The sequence below is a fragment of the Carassius carassius genome, chromosome 6, assembly GCF_963082965.1.
Source record: "Carassius carassius chromosome 6, fCarCar2.1, whole genome shotgun sequence".
Classification (NCBI taxonomy): Eukaryota; Metazoa; Chordata; class Actinopteri; order Cypriniformes; family Cyprinidae; genus Carassius; species Carassius carassius.
This window is the reverse complement of record NC_081760.1, coordinates 39,454,436-39,472,949: the sequence shown is the minus strand read 5'-3', so window position 1 is coordinate 39,472,949 and position 18,514 is coordinate 39,454,436. Positions and strand designations below refer to the sequence as shown.

Below are 18,514 nucleotides of genomic sequence, written 5' to 3'. Positions count from 1 at the left end.
AAAACAACACCAATTTTGCAGAGAAAATTCTAAATAACTGACTTCCTGTTTGGATTCGGATTTCGTACCAAGAGACTTTTTCGTAGATATTGGTGTGTTACATGTGTGTACCGATTTTTGTACATGTACGTGAAACATAGCTTGAGGCGCACTACGTTGAAAGTGTATAGGTGGCGCTATCGAGCCATTTTTTCACACCCGATGGAATATTGGCCTTCAGATCTGTTCAGGCCAGGACTTTTATATATGTTTATATCAAACATGTGAAGTTTGGGGAAGATCGGACATTTTATGCCTGAGTTATAACATCTTTTATTCCCATGGCGAGACTTTGAATTTTGTCACGGCGCCATGAACACGCCCCTTAACGAAAACTCAAGATCTTCACAACTTAACATCGCACAGGCCTTTAGATTAGACTGACCACAAAAAAGACATTGATGTCATAAAAGGTCTAGGAGTAGTTAGTCGCAGTGTAAAATATGTCACTTCCTGTTGCCAATAGGTGGCGCTATGACTATAACTGAATATGGGCATGTCAATCTGTTCAGGTTCGGAGTCTCATCAAACATGTGAAGTTTGGGGCAGATTGGACATTGTATGTCCGAGTTATAGCAACTTCATTTTTCATGGCGAATCATCGAAATTCGCCAGGCCGCCACAGACACGCCCTTTAACGAAAACTCAAAATCTTCGCAATTTAACATCGCAAAGGCCTTTAAATTAGGCATACCAACTTTGGTGTTGATCTGAATTAATCTCTAGGAGGAGTTCGTTAAAATACAACGCATGCAAATGACAAAAATGACACAAAATTTGCTCATAAAATTAAAAATAACAGACTTCCTGTTGGGTTTCGGATTTTGCTCCAAGAGACTGACTTTTTTGTAGGTATTGGAGAGATACATGTGTATACCAATTTTCATACATGTACGTGAAACGTAGCTCGAGGCGCACACCGTTGAACGTGTATAGGTGGCGCTGTCGAGCCATTTTTCCAAAGTTTCATGACTTTTCGCAAAGTTTCATGACTTTTCGAGCATGTTTAGGCTCTCAAAAATGCGATTCATCTTAGAGAAGAAGAATAATCATAATAATAATAATAATAATAATAATAATAATAATAATAATAATAATAATAATAAACGGAGCAATTCCAAGAGGGTCCTCACACCATCGGTGCTCGGGCCCTAATAATCTGGGTTTACAGTGTTGCTCTCTGTTCATTGTTAGCATCCATTGTTCAAAACAGGTCATCTGACCTTTGACCTATTTATAGGCCTATCTATACTACTGTAAAGTAAAGCAGTGATTGGTTAGTGATCAGTTAAGCAATTAGTGTTTGCACATGTGAGGAGTGTGTCTGTGTGACGTGGTGAATAAGTGTAGCATTTTGATTGGCTGTGTTTGGTAAAGAAAAGCAAGTCACTTCCTGATAGATTTTTGTGTTTTAGGTAGAGAATTGTGTGTACTGTTTTGAAAAAAGTGTTTTATGCAATTGAAAACTAAGTCAAAGGCTGAGAAATAGCTTATGGTTTTGAAGATTTGACATGTAGTTTTGCACTTTGAGTGAGAGCTTTAAAAAATCGTGTGACATAAAAAGATTTTGTGTGTAAGCAGTTGGTAAAAACTTTAATTTCTGATTCGAAAAGTGCACCAAAGCCACTGAGAAAAACTGTAAGCTGACTTTGGCCCGTTATCCAGCAAAGGTTCTGATTGATGTGTAATACATTTTGACTTGTAGTGTTTTCACCTGAGTAATTGTGTGGTAACTGAGCTCAAACTGTGCAGAACTGAGTGAACAATATTGAATGCTAGTGCTTTCTAAATGACCAAACGATGTACACACTGTGAAATGTAGGGATCTGTGTGTAGGGTTTTGCAGTAACAGTTCACCAAATCTGACTCATGTGTTAAAGCAGGGGAATAGTGTTTATAGTCCAGCAAAATGGGTGTGCTTTTTTAAAAAATGGCATTATGGTTTTGAAATTTTAGTTCAAAACCTGGTTATAGTGTGTTAGCAATCAAAAAAAAAATGTGACTAACAATACTTCTATAGCATTTATTAGTTAAACATTTTCAGATTTTAAGATCAAAGATTGTTCTGTTAATCTGTTAAGTAGTATTGTAACCCTGTAGATGAGCCTGTAGACCAACTTCCCTCATGGTCAGTCCATTCAGAAGAACACAGTCGACTATAGTGCTGTGTATTTCATCAGGAACAAATGAAATTTGACCTCATCCCCTTCATTTTTATTTTCTCCTCCTCTTCCTCTTTGTCTCACACTACCAGGATTCATTTAGTCTTGTTCATCTCATCCTGAGATTCTGAACTGTGTGTCATCAGTTTTGCTACTGAACACATGGAGAAATTAGTTCATTTTGTGATGCTTGAGTTAATTATATTGTGTGTCGTGTTTTCTGAATGAGAACATTGTTAAACCAGTGTAAAATGATGCCGTTCTTGAGTAGAGTTGTGCAGAAAACACTGAGCAAATTGGACCTTGTGTGCAAACAGGTAAAATGTGTTCAAAGTTTTGAGAAACACGTCTTTGTTTCGAAAATTGTATACTTTTTTTTTGGAAAATTGGGTCAGATGAATCAGTTATTGTGTGTTAGCAATCGAGACGAAAAGTGTAATGCATAACCCTTTCTATTTTCTACTGTAAAGTGTTAAAGGGGTCATATTTAAATTTTTCCTTTCTCTGTTACAAGCTCTTGGTGCATAAAGAAGATCTGTAATGTCTCAAATCCAAAGAGATATTATTTAAAAAAGTTACGACTCGTCCACACCCTGAAACGGCTCATTCTAACATGTCTACATCACTATGTGGGAAGATTTGCATAACGCTGCCCAGATGTTCACACAAAGAAAGAAGGTGTACTTTAATACTCATTGTAGTGTTGTTGCCGCCACCGCCATGTCTTTTAGACACTGTGTGTTTCACTGTGAAAGCGAAACTACTTTGTTTGGCCTTCCGACAAGAAATCATGTTTATATCACGTTTATATTGGGTTTTATGTGTATGTCTCATCGCTCTGGCCGGACACAGCATCACAATATGTTAAGGGGTGTAACACATCTGTCGCGTACTTGAGGCATTCGGCCAATCACAATGCACTGTATAGTTGGCCAACCACAACACACCTCACTTTTCAGAGTAATAATAAAACAATAATGTACACAGCAAAATCCCCAGTGGTAATTTAACACTCTGAGTGTGGATTCATATAAACACTGAAGCAGTGTTAAAAGTAACAGAGTTGAAGTTAATGAAATAATTAAGAAATTAATTGGGTCATGATTGATCATTATTGAAGACACCTGATGTTAACAAGCAGACTCACCAACCGAGAAAATCACAATTTGTGTATCACCATTATAGCGGTCAGTGTTTGCTTTATTTGTGATCTTGAACCTTCAGATGTTTACTTTAGACTTTGTGTTGCTGTGGTAACAGAATTATAACATACAGACCAGAGCAAAGGCAATCATGTGTGCTATTGATTGAACTAATTGTCATGGAGTGACCTGAATGCGTGAGTTCAGGTTTCATTAATATATACATAAATAAAGAGGGGAAAAAAATAGCAATCCAGCATTTTTAGCGCAATATGACATTTTTTTTTAAAAGTTAGTTCTACATAAAGAAAGAGTTCTTTAGTTTAGAGACACAGACATCAAGAATCAGCGTGAGAATCACAACAACGGTGACCATCAAAAAAGCATGTTGTAGACAATAAAAACACATCCATGGATCCCATCATGGATTGCGGCATGAATAAATTATGAGCTGAACTGTCTTTTTAACTTTTTATTCTAACAAAATTTTATTTTTGCTGTTTTTATGTGAATTTTTAGTATCTAGTTTTGTGATGTTCAGAGTAGATCTGTTTATCTGAATATGCTGTTTGTCACCGTTGTTGAGATTCATACGCTGATTCTTGTTATCTGTGTGTGCCTAAAATAAACATTCTTTAACTTAAAAAAAATAATTCTGAATCACTTGCAAGAATGTATAGAAAATGCAGACGCTTTAATTGTGGAATCAAAGCTCTTATAATCAATAATGGAAGTTTTATTTAGAGAAAACACTGTAAATTAGTTCAGTAAGGTCAAACAACAATTACATTAAAACATAACCATCACCACCCGATGACTTTTGCTCTAGACTTGCAAAACAAATTTTAAAAGTAAAAAGCCACGAGCCAAGATCACAACTAAAGCAAACACTGACCACTATGATGGTGATACACAAATTGTGATTTTCTCATTTGGTGATTCTGCTTGTTAACATCAGGTGTCTTCAATAATGGTCAATCATAACTCCATTAACTTCTTAATTATCTCATTAACTTCAACTCTGCTTCAGTGTTACTTTTACACTGCTTCAGAGTTTATATGAGTCCACAGACTCCACACTCAGAGTGTTAAATTAACACTGCAGATTTTGCTGTGTACTGTATGTGGATTTTTTTGTTATACCCAAAACCGCATAAACACATTTCATTACACCAAATACACCAAATAATGTTCTTTTTAGTAGCATCATATGACCCCTTTAATGATACACTAGTCACATTTGCACAGACAATATATTACACAAACTCATTTGCTGAAGAGTAAATTCTTATAGAAAAAAGGTATTTAAATTAAATTTCAATCATATAACAATTTAGACAAAAAACCTTTTGCTTTTAGAGTCAGTGTTGCACAAAGGCTTGGTATAAAACAATATATTTTAAGTAACACCAATTTGCTTTGTAAAACTTCTAAGATAGTTGTATTTATATTCTGTACTAAATTGAAAATAGTCAAAAATCTTTCCATGGCTTTGTCATTGTCGAAATTAACATACGACAACTGTCTTCCATTATGTGCTATTTACTAATTTGTTAAAACTTTTTCATGAGGTACAAGTTATTGTAAGATATTGCAGAATATCACAGATACATACGGCATATGGTTGATTTATTTACCCTATAGAAAATGTTTTGTAAAGGTGGAAAGATAATATGTATTTTGTACTTCATCCTCTTCACAGTAAATAATGTCGGTGAAGCTCTTTCTTTCAGTTCTTATTCTGAAAAACAGTTTTTGTTTCATTAGGTTGAATCATTGTTACTAACTTTGATTAGAATAAACTGTTCACGTGACAAAACATCATTTACATTGTTGTCCCTAGTGCTAATGTCCATCACCAATACAGTTCAATATAGATAATCAGATTCTAAATAAATCAATCAACTGAACAAATGATGTAAAAGCTGGATTTATCCTGTGTTTTATTTAAAATTATGTCTTGTCTGTGTTTGTTTAAGTGCGGCATATTTAGCAGGACGTCTGGCAGAAGTTCTGAAAGAGAAACAACTGAAGGAGTTTAAAAATGACCAGAGCCAGTTAATTGAGGAGAAAGAAATCCTGTGCGTCCAAATCGCAGCTCTGTGCTACAATTTAGGTGAGTGCCAAAAATGAGCACACTTGAGCAGAAATAAAAGTTTATCTATATCTATACATCTGTGATTACTCTTTGTTTTGAACATCCTTCAAAAGAGGGAACAATGTAAAGTTACTATTTGTTTAAATAGAACAAATAATAACAAACAAATGATATAAATAAATATAAAATGGATTCTTTATGTAGATTTATTTGCAGAATTGAGTTTTATAGAATTCCAATTGATATGTTAAAAGTTTGTTCGGGGTAAAGGTAAAATTGGAATAATGCTTGCTAAAAAATGTTTGTAGTATTTTAAAATGAGGTAAAACCAAACATTTTTACTGTATTTTTGTACTTATTTGTACTAGGAGTAAGATGGTTAAGCTCTTTTATTCTTTTAACTGAAAGTTTCCTTTATTATAGCAAATCATGTGATGCATGTCAAATGAAAAGAGTATAAAATTGTTCTCATGTGAAATATGAAACATGTATATTTTACAGTTATGTTTTTCATTAAGGTCATGGTCCGTTCTCTTACGTGTTTAAGGACAGGTTCATCCCTAAAGTCCCTGGTAAGTTTCTCACTTCACTGATGACAATGTATCCGGTCAGTTGGGCTTTCAGTTAAGAGTAAGCTTTAATGATACAATTTATTATTATTATTATTATTATTATTTTGTCATTTCTGTTACTAAATTTCTAAATATTATAAAGCAAAACCGAATAACACATTTTTATTGTTAGACTCTACAGCAGATGAATAGATGTGTATAACTGTGACGTCAGTTTCAGTTCTTATGACATCATTTATGAAACGTCTTATATAATAACCTTTGTTTGCTTGTTTTCTTAGGCAATCAGTGGAAGGTAAGCAGAAAAAAAACTATTCGTTACTGTGCATAAAATGAAAACTGTATTTTATATTTAACATTTCACAATTAATAATGCTGTTTTCTATGAAAAGGTGCTTTCTTTACAAATACAAACAAATGCTACTTGATTAAACACAATGTGGTTACTAAACAGCCTACTAAGAGTAAACCAAATTAAATATTGTACCGTTGAAAGAAGCACGTTTTAGCAAAACCAATCACAATAAATGTGTACAGTGACACACAAAAGTCTATTGAGTGAGTGTACTGCAGGGCTTCAAGGCAGAAATTTGTCAAATTATGCTATAACTTTTGATACAGCACTCATATAAAAAAATTACAATTATCATTCTGTAATCATTTTTTCTCTCTTATGTCCTCCCAGACCTGTATGACTTTCTCTTCTTCACTAGAACACAAAAGCCGATCTCCAAAAGGACACAAAAACACAATTATAGTTTCATAAACATCGCTCAGAAAAAGGTTTTGAAAGAATAATTGTTTCCTGTGTTTATCCACAAGAACAGAAAACCAGGAGCAAATAAATTATAGATCACTTAATTCAGTTTTAGATACCTGCTGAAATGAAATGAGACACTCTGAGGTGTAGCATTCAGAATTTATTTTGTTTTGTTTTTTAAATAGAATAATTTACAATGGATGCCCAGCTTAACATAAAATTCTCTATTTATAACTCTATACAGTTTACATTGTTTATTTCTAAAAGTTATGACTGTGTGGCAATTCATATATATTTGTGTTTGTGTGTTTTATTCTCATAGCTTGAGGATGCCTCGGTTTGGCTGTTTCTGGACATAGTAGAGAACAATGATGAACTGAAAAAAGAGCTGAAAGAAGATATCACCTTTATTCTGGAGTTGATAAAAGGAGTTGATACTTCAGCTAAAGTGGTACTAAATCTTGAACTGTCCTTCCAATGCTCAAGTCATACAGTGTTTCTGTTGAGTATTGAAGTTATTTTGATTCTTCAGTGGCCAGCGGAGGGCAGGACGGAGGACAAGTCTTTCCTGTATGAGATCGTGGTAAATCAAAGGAATGGCATTGATGTGCACAAATGGGACTATTTTGCAAGGTAAAAAAATAAACCTTTAAAGGACTGCTCATTTATACTTATAATAATGGTTGTTAATCTTAACATCGATAATTTAATTGTAAACTACTTACATAGACATCACTTTAGATATCCTTAAGAAGCTTTGATATAATATAACCTTATATGTTCATAAATATTAATATTTTGGTTTATGATGGTCACGTGGCTGCAGAAAGCACGCAACACAGAAGTAAAAACCAAGAAAAAAACACTGTTGTGTGTCTGTATAAAGTCAGAGCAGTCAGCACAACATCAACCAAAATCATATCTCGATATACTGTATCTCTGTCAGAGACTGTCATCACCTCGGCATCCCAAACAGCTTTGACCATCAGCGTCTGCTGAAATCTGCTCGTGTGTGTGAGGTGGAGGGGAGAAAACACATCTGCTTCAGAGACAAGGTACACATGATAACTTACTGTATTTATGACTTCTCATAAGATCATTTATTACCTATGAAGTTGTCTTTATATATAGTGTGTGCAGTTTGTAAAATAATGTGTGAATGATCAATCATTGTTCAGCCTGTAAGAAATGATTGTAGAAACAATGCTTCAGTCAACTGAGTTAAAACAGAAACTTATGAGATAGCTTCCTCCATTACTATACATAACTTAATTCAGTTTATTAAGATGAACATGAAATCAATGTTCAGATTTGAGAAATATGTTTATGAATTCAATTGTAAACATTTACATTTCAATATTTATAATTTAAGACAACTCCATGATGTAAAGTTAATGTACACTATTAGATGAGGCTAAGATGAAAATAAAATAAATCAAAGGTCCAGTTCATCTTATCAGCCAATGTGTCATTCAGTATTACATGAGTAAAATTGTCCTGGTTACGTCTCTGCTTCCATCTAATATGAAGGTGAATGTTAGGTGATCCGATCACTAGTGCTCAGTGTTTTGTTGTTAGATCAGTGAAATCACGTACTGTAGTCAGTCTGTGCTCTAATTCATCACTCTCTCTGTCTCTCGCAGGTGGCTGATAATATTTATGACATGTTTCACACCAGATACACTCTGTATCAGCAGGCCTACCAGCACAAGATCGTCAACATCATCGAAGAGATGTGTGTTAACATTGACTGAACTTCAGTTTAAAAATATATTTGTGCTCTTCTTGTTCAGTGTTGCTTAAGTTGTTTATTGGTTCATACTTTTTTGATTTGTTCATTAGGATCTCAGAAGCCCTCAAAGCAGCGAAAGACCAGATCACACAGCTCTCACCAGTTACTGTATCCAAGGAAGATATTGACAAGAAGATCTTAAATATTCTAAACAGGGTTACAGGTGGTGAGGACCAAACGTCAAAAGCAATGAAAGAGTTCATCAAACTGACCGGTCAGTTAAAAACATGTGCAGGATTGTGGAGAATTAAAACGGTTCTTCTTTCATTTGACCAGAGACTTATATTTGTATTTATATATTGTTTTTCCTTCTATCAGATCACATCTTTGAGGAGATCTTATACTCCACTGATGACAAGCTGAAAGATGCCCGGATGAAGCTCGAGGATGTTGTGAAGAGACGCCTGCCCAAGTGTGTGGGAGAGACGAGAATAACACAAACTAAACACAACGACAAACAGAGCTTACAGGTAAAAGACAACATTTACAATTAATGTACTAATCTTGGACCTGTTGCAAAGCAATGGCATTAATGTATATGTAATGTACACTCTTAACACACCTTCTTAACTAAACTTTACAATTAAAACTGTCTTTTTTTAAAAATGGGCAAATACAGTTTGTCCCATTATTACTCTATTAAAATGACATAAATGAATTTCAGTTTACCAATAATACACTGTCCCGGTTGTCACGGTCAGTTTCAGCTGAGGAAGAATGTGTCAGGTTCAAACTGCAGCAGTTTTATAAGAAGACAGCAGATAATTCATAATGATGATTATTAAAAAAAGAACAAATTAAGCAACAGACCATGAGAACAAATGAGAACAGGCCATGAATAACAGAAATTGAGAGCGATACAAAAGGAACAAACAAGGAAACCAATTAAGTGGTTAACTATACTAATTAACTCAATAAGATCTTCTGTAGACGTCTGACAGAAATAAAGTCAGTCTGGTTATTAATAAGTGGAGCTGGTGATGCTGTTTGTGGGGTTGTTTAATCAGATCTTGAGAGATTTCATGTATTTTATTTCAGTTGATTTCATCTAAGGCTGTGTCTGAAGTCAGTTGTAGTAGTTCTTGTGTTTCTCTTTTCTTCAGTGATTCTGTTTCTTAACAGCAGCTGTTCATCACTAATTCACAATCAGCACTTAGTTAATCACTTCATTAGCTCATTAACTTAAACTCTGCTTTAGTTGCTTTAACAGTCTAGTAGAGTGAGACCAAATATAATCACTGTTAATTTAACACTCAGGATTTTACTGTGCAGGGGTTCATCTCCCAAAAGCATTGTTAGCTAACTATGGTCACAATTGTTAAAATTTGTTTTAACAAATCTGTAATTGAAGTTGTTCAGAGAGGAACATACAAGTTAAAATTTGCATAAATGTGTAGTTTATAAAAATATAAGAAATACATATATAATGGCTAAACAAGCAAGTTAATTTTCAGGTGCTCTTGTGGGCAAACTGGTCTCATGTGTTTGTCTTCAATCACCATTTGTACAGGAAGAGTGGAATAAAGCAGTGGACGAGTGGAACAAACTTATCCCAACTGTTTTCTTGGATAAGAAGGATTTCATCATTGATGTATGTTATGTTCAAATCTAATTTCACACTTCGACATTTGTGTTATTGTCTCAAAACGTTTAAGTCACTGTAATATTGTGAATCTTTGACACAGACTATTCAACTGGACTATAGTGACAAGAAGACTAAAAACAAGGCTGAAAAAAGTCTGGACCTCATCAAAAAAGTCTATTTCTACAGGAAGAGAAACCCCACTGAAGGAATCAACATTAAGGAATATGAGGTTCTTGTAGCACTTTGCTGCTCTAGTAATTTAACATTACACTTAGGGAAAAAAGTACACATATTGTACATTTACTGGTATTTTATCTTGTTACTGGGACAAAATGTTATTCACTGATCTGGGCAAGTCAAAGCAAGTTTCCTAGATCTATAATTATTGATGACCATGTTTGTTTTTTACTTGTATTGCAGATATCCAGTCTGCTGCCAAAGGAGTCTACTGAATATGTTGGTCGGGTTTACTACACAAAAAAATCAGACGAGGAGGAGAGGGATGCTAAGGAGTGCTTCAGATGGTGGCGTCTCCGTGAGGACGGGGTGAGAGTTTATGGCTTGTTTGTCATTCACACAGAAAGCACTTTACAGTGACACTGTTCATAAACCAACTGTTCATACACTAAGGCTCTATTTTCGTGTCTCATATAAAGCAATGTTCTCTTTCCTTCTAGGTGTGTATGATTCTGGTCTTCGATCAGGAAGAGTTTAGAGGCAATAGGAGCTTGATCACAGGAGACTGTCCATCATTGGACAGCTGTGATATAACAGAGGTCCGCTCCTGTAAGGTGCTCAGTGGTGTGTGGGATCTCTATGAGGGTCCTCACTACAGGGAACCCAGTTACCGACTGCAGGAGGCGGAGTATCGAAACCATGAGGCTTGGGGTGGCAGTGACAGCACTGCTCCTGCTCTGTCTGTTAAACGTGTGACAGAATAAAGTCCACATCTGTTGCCTTCATTCATCTGCAAACTAGGGCTGTGAGTTTAAAGCATTCATTTAATGTTTAATTATAATTTCTAACCAAAAATAGTCTAATCAATGATTTACACTGCTGTCATAATCATGTAGTATCTTTTACTTTTTATTTTAATGGTTTTCTCTGCCAATGGTAATATATACACTGAATTGAGAATAACTTGATTAATTACTTAGCATGTCATGCAATTAATTTGATTTAGCAGATGCTTTTATCCAAAGTGACTAGAAAATAAAGAACACCAGGATTAAATTATTACAACTGATTGACAGTTATTGAAGCCACAGGTGACCATATGAGATTATTTTGTGAATAAATGTTGTGGCAGATGCTGCTGACAAAGAGCAGTGCAATGAAAAATCAGTGATGAGAAAGTAAAATCATAAAAGTAAATCAGTCTGAAGAAACAGAGCTACTAAACTAAAGTGGAGGGCGATTTTATCTTGATTTTAGTTCTTCACAAATACAGTAAACCGATATTTGAGCCTAATTGCTGATTTATGTTCTTGTTTGAGCAGCTCTCTATGCTTGTTATTATTATTATTCACAATGTGGTGCTGATGCTGGGTAAATCTTCACTAGTTGACAGTAGAAGATGGTGAAGGGTTATATAATACTATTACAGGTTTGTTTGGTGATGGATAAATATAGGTAACTGATGAATCTTTTATTTTCTTGTAATTTCTTCAGATGTGTGTGTGTAGGTCAGTGATCTGGTTACAGTAGGATATATTTTGGGGTTCGAGTTAATAATTTTTAGAGATTTAATTTGACATTTAATGAGTCTTTCTACATTAGATATTTTACCTTTTAGGATGTAGGAGTTCATTTACATATTTCTGGGAAAACATGAGTTATTCAGGGGATAAAATGTAATGCTTTTCAGTTTGTTATTCTCAGAAACTGACGAAAATAAACTGTATTGCATCAACAACAATGATGGAGTAATGATTTATTTCTTGTCTAATAAATGTTTGCTATATTTAGAGTATTAGTTCCTTTGCTTTATAGATGTGTCTTGTGATTAATTAATCACTAATCTGTTTCAATTAAACAGACAGTCATTAATCCTTTATTACACACATGAAAGAGTCTTTCAACAGGGTATCATGATACCAGTTTTCATCTGGTCGTGTGACCTCAATATATTGTATTTAGACCGAGATTAGTGTCAGTTTGAGAGTGGGTTTAATTAGTTAAGATGATTGTGGGTTCATCCGCCTTTGAGCTGGAACTGAAGTGTTTTACTGTAGAGCTCTTGTTTAACAGAGGTTAGATTACATACATGCACATGTTTGGGTATTGAAATAAAGTAAATATTTGTTGTGCTGAACGATGATGGTAAGAGCGCAAGACACCAATAAGAGTGTTCAGTGTCTTCTAAGTTAAATTACCATATTTTATTATACTGAAAATGAAACTAATTAATTGAAAACAACAACTTATAAAGCAGTCATGAAAAAAATACTAATGATGCCTTGAGTCATGTACACATCTTCTGTAGTGACCGAAGTGACTCAAGGACAATGACACATAGCCTATTAGGACAGACATTTATAAGAAATAGGTGTTACAGACCAAAGGAAACTTATTTTTTAGTTATAGAAAAGCTGCCTAAATATCCTTTCACATGTGTACAAAAAAGGATTAAGATGAACAGATTCTCTTTGCCTTAATTAACACAAACTTTATTATCTGCATTTTGTAAAGCTTTGTGATGCATTATTTTGCTTGATTTACTCTTTATTAGTTTTATCTATATTTGTTTTGGACTAACAATGGAACTTAAAAACCTCTCCTGTGTGATAGTGTAAGATAAGTTAGAGTTGTCAGGTTTTGTTTCTGTAGAAACAGCCCTCACATGTGTGGCAGTTTGCAGAGGGAAAGCATTTAAAACCCAGCAGAGGAAAGATCTCAGTCTTCACAAGAACATCACACTTTCTTGACAACATAAATCTCACAAAATGGAAAGCGCAGTATAGGCAATTCTTTACATTCGACATCAAACTCCTGACAGACAAGAATTAAGATAATATAGTGAGAATCAAAATGTAATATACACTGAAAACCCTAATAAGTTGACTGAACTAAATTGATTGAGTAAACTTGTTGCCTCAATTTAATTGAGTAATGGAGTCTCCCAAAACTTACATATTTAAGTTTATTTAACTTGACTGTTTTGTAGACTCTACCTAAATCACTCAGAGGTTTAAATGTTGATACTTGATTCATTTGAAGTCACCATTGTGGTGGAAAGTGTTTGGTTTAGTTGGGATCTTGGTCCAGTTGCTGCTGAGTTGGTGTATTTTAAAACGCTGTTTTTGTGGTGAAAAAAGACAGATTTAAATGAGCTCAGGTGTTATCAGTTGTTTTTTGTTGATGAGAAAGTTATCACATAATACGTATTTGAGATCAGAAAATAATTTTTGTTTGATATTTATAACGGGCACCAAGAGCAAAATACTTATTTTGAAGATGGACAAAATGAATGCATTTGAAATATTTTGAGTAAAAGAATCAAGTACTCACACTCACAGACTTCTAGATTTAGCATATGCATCACAACAACGGTGACAAACAAAAGAGCTCCATAGCACAAACTCATCCTTATTATCCAGCCTTTTTTGTTCTGATTGTCACCATTGATGTGATGCATATCCAAAATCTTGATGTCTGTTTGTGACAACGTGATCTGTTTTCAAAAAATAAGTACTTTATTTTATCTACTAGGTTTCTATCCATAATAGTGAATCCACAGTTGCAGCAATACATTTTATTTTAACTTGTCACCATTACAAGCAAGATGTGCATGTCTGATCTCAACTCTCATTGCTACAATAACAGTGTTTTACAACACGCAAATTACAGCAGCAAGAGACAAGCCAACATCAGCAAAGAGCTGATGACACCTGAGCTCATTTAAGTTTGTCTTTCTTCACCACAAAAAAAACAGTGCTTTAAAATACGCTGTTACAGCAGCAAAAGACAAGCTTACACAAGAAGTAACTGGACCAAGATCCCAACTAAACCAAACACTTTCCACCACAATGGTGACTTCAAATGTATAATGTATCAACATTTAAACCTCTGTTAATTCTCAATAAGAGCTTCTCTAGATGTCTGACAGAAATAAAGTCACAGAACCTTGTAAGGAGGATCTGTGAACGTCTATATCGGACGTACAGAAGACATAGAAAACATTTAAAAAAAGACATCATAAAACATTCTGCCTCCTCAGTGGACATCTTTTCAAGGTCTGCAAAGACATAAAAAGATGTCCACTGGACGTAACTTTAACCAATGGATTAGGTTGATGTTAAAATACGCAAACATAGTAATTTTTTGTTAAGTTTACTCAAAAAAGCCCTTGCGATAAGTTGCCTTATTTTTTTTAAGTTGACACAACTTTTTTTTTACAGTGCAGTATAGGGTTTACTGTATTTTCATAAATATTGTGACATTTTGTCAAAAGGTCAAAGTTTAAATATGCTTTTATTTGTTTTACTTCAGTGTGCAAAAAGTGTGCGGTCAAAATTAAGAACAATTTTTAGTTAAATTTACATGTTGAGTTAACTTAAATATATAAGTACACTTGGAATTAATACCAAGTTAAGTGAACATAATCGTTTAAGTACATTAAATAACCACCAAGTTTGGTGAACTGAGTGATTAAGTACAATCTACAAAACCGTCAAGTTAAATAAACTTAAATATGTAAGTTTTGGGAAACTCCATTACTCAATTAAATTGAGGCAATGAGTTTACTCAATCAATTTAGTTCAGTCAACTTATTAGGGTTTTCTACAAAAGCGTCAAGTTAAATAAACTTAAATATGTAAGTTTTGGGAGACTCCATTACTCAATTAAATTGAGGCAACGAGTTTACTCAATCAATTTAGTTCAGTCAACTTATTAGGGTTTTCAGTGTATTGGTCTAACGAGTTAAGCAGTAACGTTAGCTGCCATGTTCTTTCTCTCAAAGGAAAACGATTGGGCCACTTCATCAAATACGAAGTTGTCGTTATTGTAGTATTTTACCACATCAAAATCACGTACCACAAGGATAACATATTTCAATAGTAGAAATCATGCAAAACAACTTTATATCTACATAACTTTACTCACCTAACATAATACACTAAAAAAAACGTCCTCTTGAAATGTAGTTCAGCAAACCAAACAAACCAAAAGGACGAATTTTGTAATCCACCAATCAGTGCATTTGTTCTCTTGTTGCTAGGCAGAATTCCTCCCATGGCCAATCACATTAAAGGAAGAACAGAGTGACGTCGAGTTTTTCCAAAGGATTACTCATGATTTTGAGCTCACAACACTTGAAATCTTAAGTTTATGCATTTTGAAGGTAAATTAGTTAGATTAACTCATATTTTTAAGTGACAGGACCAAAACGCAAAATTTTAAGTATTGTTTAGTCAACATTACTTGATTTTTTAAGTCAAGACAACATTAGGGTTTACAGTATAGTGAGAGATAATATCATAATGTTTTGATTGTATTGCACCGAGCTGTCATCATTTTACAGAATTGTGACAATTAAATAAAATGTGAATATGAAAATTGCTAATGTTAACTCAACAGCAGTTTGCAACAGAATAGTTTCAGATGACAGTAAATACAATGTACTATTTTGTTCATGCTCTAGATTTTTTTACTATTTTAGGTACACAAATGGCCAAAATGCTTAGAGTTTGCAGATTATACTGTCCCCTTAGGGCTGTCAGGCGATTTAAATTTTTTATCTAATCAATTACATGATGTTTCGATTAATTAATCTAATTAATCACAATCACAAAATGAATTACACTGTGAAATTACCAACTAAGATGATTTAAACAGCTATTTTTGTGTTAAATGAGAAAGTATCATGTAGGTATATCGCAGCTTTAGAAACTTTGATTCAACATAAAATTTATTACACATACACATTTAAGCTTCAACAGCCTAACATAAACCATGGAACATAAAAGAAGATAATTTGAGAAACATCTAAGTATTTTCTGTTCATACAATGAAAGTGAACCAAAACAGCTTGTTTTTTTTTGTTTCTTTGGTTCACTGATTCAGAACTGATGCTAGGAGACGCAGAACAATTCTGCTTTGGCTTTAAATTATGTTTTCTGCTAAATTAAGCAAAAACGTGTTATATCATCTTTACAATATAACACAATATCAACTTATTATTTATAACTGTTGTATAAAATCCCATTTGCAAACAAACAGCACTCGTGTAATATTGCTCTCACTGCTTGTATTTGCTTATGATATAGAAATAGGAGACAAAAACACAAGCAATATCATTTTAGGGGCATAACTGCATTTAGACTACCAAGCTGTTGCCCTCTGCATCATATTTGTCAACAATTATGGAACAACAAAATCAACAATATCATTATAATGTGATCAGTGTATATGTGCAATAACGCTTCTGTTCACTATGTTGCTGAAATATCTTTAAATATCATAATATTGTACCGTCAAACTTATATTTTGTTGACGCTTAAATATCCGTATATAAAACTACAAGCCTATATACAAGGACTTCATTCGACATTTTTAATGATGTTATAGGAAATGTATCTCAATAGTAGCCTTACTTAAGCACTGTAATTGTCAAAGTTTCGCCATTTTGGTCTTTAGCCTAGATTAAAATAATGTTCCAGTACAAAGTAGATCAAAAATCAAATAGCATCACATTTTATATGAAAAGCCATTAAAAATAAATTATTAACTTACCATAACATATGAGATATTTTATTTGCTCAGGGTGGACAGGTTTAGAGCCACGAAATATGGCAAGCCGAATTAACTTTTATTCATTCACAGGATATGTATTCTTAATATCAACAATTCAATTTCCACAAGTAACAATGTTAATTATTGATATCAGGAATTGTATTTCTACTACACAGCAAAATCCCAAGTGTTAATTTAACACACTGACCACTATAATGGAGACACACAAATTGTGATTTTCTCGTTTGGGGAGTCTGCTTGTTAACATCAGGTGTCTTCAATAATGGTCAATCATAACTCAATAAACTTCTTAATTATCTCATTAACTTCAACTCTGCTTCAGTTTTACTTTTAACAACACTGCTTCAGTGTTTATATGTGCCCACACTCAGAGTGTTAAATTAACACTGGGGATTTTGCTGTGTAGTAACAATGTTAATTCTTGATATCAGGAATTAGATTTCTACTAGTAACAATTGCTATTTTTGATATCAAAAATTAAATTTCCACTAGTAACAATGTTAATTCTTGATATCAGGAATTGTATTTTCACTAGTTAAATGTCACCATAGGCTTCCATTCAAATTGAATTGTTGATATCAAGAATTGTTTTCTTACTAGTTGAAATTCCGATTTCACATATCTGAAATACAATTCTTACTAGTAAAGACCTTTATTTTTGATATCAGTAATCACATGGTTACTAGTACCAACGTCTATTCTTGATATCAACAATTTAATTGCAGTGGCGGTTCTACACGGAGGCCTAGGGAGGCCCGTGCCTCTGTAGACATGTCCCTGGCCACCCCTGTGGCCACCCCCTTGCTGAAAAAAAAAGTAATATGATTTTACACGCGAGCGCCAAAAGCGGAACTAATGTGACGCAACGTTCTAGATGGGTAAATTAGTGCAGCGCACCCAAACACTTAGGAACTTAATCTTATTCATGGATGCAAACATCGCGCTTTTCGGTTTGGGTGACTTGGGTCTGATTATAATTTCTCAAAGTCATCTGAAGCAATTCCATAGCTTAATGTTATGGACAGAAGACTATTTACATCATTAAATTAAAGTTTACGGAAACCTCATTCACCTCCTCTGCGGCTGTCAATCATTCTCCATTCAGTATTCAAATAGCGCGCACCTCGTCCATTTACAGCAGGATGCATGGTAAAACTCTCTCCAGTATTATATACTCACATTATAATGCTTGATCTGTATATAAAAAGGCTGTGGATTTGCATAAAATACTTTATTTTGTGTATTTGTATTTTATGTTTGTTGCTGTTTTTAAAAGACTCGCTTGTGCCTGTTAGATCACAGACATGTTTTAAAAGCCGTAAACTATTAAAATCACTTTGTGAGCTCAGTTTTGAAGCGTTTCATATTATCATGGTTTTGTGCACTGAAAGATTATTAAAAGCTTATTATATTTTTAGCCTGCACAATACATTTAAAATAAGCATAATTTAATTGTATATTATTTCTGTGTAGTGTAGTGTAGTGTAAGCATTATAAATATATACACTTATGAATTCTTGACATTCATATATAAATATTAAATTGTGAAATGTATGATTGCCTGATTGAATTTTATAAGAGTACTAATAATAATTTGTTTTTGTTAAC

At 33.8% G+C, this 18,514-nt stretch overlaps 2 protein-coding genes across 2 annotated transcripts in view; both read left to right on the top strand.

Annotated features, from left to right (window-relative positions):
• The window catches only part of LOC132141756 (deoxynucleoside triphosphate triphosphohydrolase SAMHD1-like), a 37,603-nt gene extending 31,533 nt beyond the window's left edge, over positions 1–6,070 (top strand). Inside the window, exons 13-14 of the mRNA XM_059551418.1 lie at positions 5,323–5,459; positions 5,960–6,070. Coding sequence (XP_059407401.1) covers positions 5,323–5,459; positions 5,960–6,069 — 247 coding nt within the window. The 3' untranslated portion in view covers position 6,070. The remainder of the gene's footprint in view (positions 1–5,322; positions 5,460–5,959) is intronic.
• Positions 6,071–6,234: 164 nt separating this feature from the next.
• On the top strand, positions 6,235–12,068 carry LOC132142873 (deoxynucleoside triphosphate triphosphohydrolase SAMHD1-like). Its single transcript, XM_059553058.1, has 11 exons — positions 6,235–7,224; positions 7,306–7,406; positions 7,720–7,828; positions 8,417–8,508; positions 8,616–8,779; positions 8,884–9,035; positions 10,076–10,156; positions 10,251–10,379; positions 10,571–10,696; positions 10,828–11,092; positions 11,129–12,068. The coding sequence occupies exons 4-10, from the start codon at positions 8,438–8,440 to the stop codon at positions 11,089–11,091; spliced, it is 987 nt and encodes a 328-aa protein (XP_059409041.1). The 5' UTR covers positions 6,235–7,224; positions 7,306–7,406; positions 7,720–7,828; positions 8,417–8,437; the 3' UTR covers position 11,092; positions 11,129–12,068.
• Positions 12,069–18,514: the final 6,446 nt, after the last annotated feature.

Excerpts from the sequence above, each read along its gene's own strand:
- LOC132142873 (XM_059553058.1), top strand. The coding sequence starts at position 8,438 with ATGTTTCACACCAGATACACTCTGTATCAGCAGGCCTACCAGCACAAG. Across the intron at positions 9,036-10,075 it reads ACGACAAACAGAGCTTACAG|GAAGAGTGGAATAAAGCAGT; the intron begins GTAAAAGACAAC and ends CCATTTGTACAG. Across the intron at positions 10,157-10,250 it reads AGAAGGATTTCATCATTGAT|ACTATTCAACTGGACTATAG; the intron begins GTATGTTATGTT and ends TCTTTGACACAG.